Source organism: Trichechus manatus, unplaced genomic scaffold, assembly GCF_000243295.1.
Source record: "Trichechus manatus latirostris isolate Lorelei unplaced genomic scaffold, TriManLat1.0 scaffold00087, whole genome shotgun sequence".
Classification (NCBI taxonomy): Eukaryota; Metazoa; Chordata; class Mammalia; order Sirenia; family Trichechidae; genus Trichechus; species Trichechus manatus.
In genome coordinates, this window is record NW_004444023.1 from 5335723 (window position 1) to 5338976 (window position 3254).

The 3254-nt window shown below is 44.2% G+C and overlaps 1 protein-coding gene across 1 annotated transcript in view; it reads left to right on the forward strand.

The window, feature by feature from the left end:
• The first annotated feature begins 896 nt into the window (after positions 1–896).
• The window catches only part of MYH14 (myosin heavy chain 14), a 115620-nt gene continuing 113262 nt past the window's right edge, over positions 897–3254 (forward strand). Inside the window, exon 1 of the mRNA XM_004381844.2 lies at positions 897–1001. Coding sequence (XP_004381901.1) covers positions 918–1001 — 84 coding nt within the window. The 5' untranslated portion in view covers positions 897–917. The remainder of the gene's footprint in view (positions 1002–3254) is intronic.

The window sequence follows — 3254 nt, forward strand, 5'->3', positions numbered from 1 at the left end:
CATGGCATATACACAGAGGTTAAGAATCCTTGTTCTGTTTTTATCAAAGATTCTATAGAAGAATCCTGATCAAAAAGAGGAAAATGCAAAACAGAATTTCAAATTCCCATGGAACCCAGACTTCTGGAGCCATGGAGGCTGGATGAACCCCCAAAACTACTGCCCTGAGATCATCTTGAAACCGTCAACCAAAAATATCCCTTGAAGTCTTCTTTAAACCAAACAAAAGTTTAGCTTAACTAGTAAAGAATGTCTGCCTTGAGCATTATGCTCTTTTAAAGAACTATCTATATGGGATCAAGCTGACAACAGCAATTCGAAAGATTAAATAGAAAGCTTGGGGGGCAGTGAGTTTTCATTACCGGGGGAGGAACAATTCGGAAAACGAGGGTGAAAATTGTTGCACAACTCGAAGAATGTAATCAATGTCATTAAATTGTACATGCAGAAATTGTTGAATTGTTGTATGTTCTGTTGTGTATATTTTCAACAACAAAAAATAAAATAAATTTTTTTTTAAAAAAAGAATCCTTGTTCTTTAGTATCAAAAGTCGTGCTTGCAAGGGTTCAACAGGGTCATGGCGTTGGCAGCAACGAGAATGGAAGAATGGGAAGGAAGGACATTCCAAGGAGAGGGGCCTACATGGGCAAAGTCTCAAAGGTGGGTCCAGGGACAGGTATGACAATCAGGAATGCAGGGAGTCTGCAGGGGAGTGGTAGGGGAGGAGGCAGAAGGTGGGCTGAAACCAGATTGGGACTCTCACTTGCCATGTATGGTTTCTACCCTCTCACCAGGGTGTTATCATATACTGCCTGCCATATATTCGTTAATTATATACCTGCCTTATCTGCCCTCTCAGCCTACATTCCATTCAGGTGGGCAGGCAGTTCTGGAGGCTCAAGGGACACCAGCCACTATGCTGGGCTCTAAGGAACCTGAGTCAAACAGATCCTGGTCCCGGTCCTTGAGGAGTTCCCAGTCCAATGGGGGAGACCCACAGGTGAGCAGACAGTGTCCACACTGGGAGAAGAGTCTATAATGGAGGTACCACAGGTGCAGGTGGGGCTCTGTTCTGGAAGTCAGGGAAGGCTTCCTGGAGGAGGAGGCATTGGGGGTAAAGTCTTAGACATTTCCTGAGGCCAATCTGAAGAATGACAATGATATTAATGATGATAATAATAGCAGCCAACGTGTATTGTGTGCTTGTTGTTGTTGTTAGTTGCCGTGGAGTCCATTCCGACCCACGGCAACCCCAAGCGCGTCAGAGTAGAACTATGCTCCATAGGGTTTTCAATGGCTAACTTTTTTCAGAAGTAGATTGTCAGGCCGTTCTTTCAAGGTGTGTTTGGGTGGACTCGAACCTCCAACCTTTCGGCTAGCAGCCGAGCGTGTTAACCAATTGCATCACCCAAGGACTTCATTCACGTATGGTTGTTATTAGCTGCTGTTGAGTCGATTCCGACTCATGGTGACCCCATGTGTGCACAGTGGACTGCTCCACAGGGTTATCAAGGCTGTGACCTTTTAGAAGCAGATCGCCAGGCCTGTCTTCCAAGGTGCCTCTTGGTGGATTTGAACTGCCAACCTTTCGGTTAGTAGTCAAGTGCTTAACTGTGAGCACCACCCAGGGAGTGCTTACAGTGTGGCAAAATCACCGTGCCAAACAGAGGACATGAATTGATTAATTTAACCCCCAGTAACTCAAGCGGGTAGGTACTGTGATTACTATCCCCTTTCTAAAGATCAAGAAACCCTGGTGGTGTAGTGATGAAGCACTTCGCTACTAACTGCAAGGTCAGCAGTTTGAACCCACCAGCCGCTCCACAGGAGAAAGAGGTGGCAGTCTGCTTCTGTAAAGATTACAGCCTTGGAAACCCTATGGGGCAGTTCTACTCTGTCCTATAGGGTAAGTATGCGTCAAAATCGACTCGACGGCAATGGGTTTTTTTCTAAAGATTTGGAAAACTGAGGCACACAGAGGAGGAACAGACCTGATTCCCTGCTCTGGTTGGAGAGACAGTCGTGGGCACAGTCAGTCATGATCTAGTGAGACTGTTCTTGAATGGTGGTTGCAGTGGCTTTGGTGGGAACTGAGAGGAGGGAATGACTGATCCTAGCTGGGGAAGCAATGGAGGCTTGGAGAGGTGGTCTGGGGAAGGCTTCTGAGAAGAAATGAGTCTTTAAGATGGAGTTTTCTAAAGGGGGTGGAGTTAGATATATAACGTTGAGTCATATTTTCAGTTCTTGTATATCATTTATCTATGTCGCTATTTTGCTTTCTGTTTTATTTTCCCTTTAATCTCCTGGCCCCACGCCCGTTTCCTCCCTGGCACCCCATAGACAAACGCCCACACATTTAACATCCATGCATCTTTGGGTACATATGAACACTTGTAGACCACACAGTGTTGCTCTGTGTAATTAAAATCTGTTAAACATATACAGATGGCCTTGTGCTATAGACCTTGTTTTTTGTTTTTTTTTTAAATCTCCCCATTCCCTCCTCCCCCCAACCCCCTCTTGTTGTTGCTGTGTGCCTTCGAGTCAATTCTGACTCATAGCAACCCCATACGACAGAGTAGAACTGCCCCATAGGGTTTTCTAGGCTGTAGTCTTTACAGAAGCAGATTACCGGGTCTTTTCTCCTGAGGAGCCACTGGTGTGTTCCAACTGCTAACCTTTCAGTTTGCAGCTGAGTGCTTAACCACTGTACCACCAGTCTCCTTCCCTATCCCCTAGCTAACCTTCTTTTGTCTCGATGGATTTACTTATGCTAGATATTCATGTAAGTAAGATCTTCCAATGTTTGTCCTCTTCTGTCTGGCCTCTCACTCAGCATCATATTTTCAAGATTCATCCCTGTCGTAGCGAATATCAGGACTTCATTTCTCTTCATGACTGCGTAATATTTCATTGTATGTATGTACCACATTTTGTTTGCCTGTTCATCTGTTGATGGACACTTGGGTTGTTTCCACTTTTTGGCGATTGTGAATAGTGGTGCAGTGAACATTGGTGTATATGTGTCTGTTTGAGTCTCTGTTTTCAGTGTTTTGAGGTATATACCTAGACACGGAATTGCTGGGTCATATGGTGATTGTATGTTTAACTTCTTTTTTATTTTTTTAATATTTTATTGTACTTCAGGTGAAGGCTTACAGAACAAATAGTTTCTCATGTAACAGTAGCACACATGCTGTTTTATGACATTGGTTAATAACCCCACAACATTTTAACCCTCTAAATTCTCAAC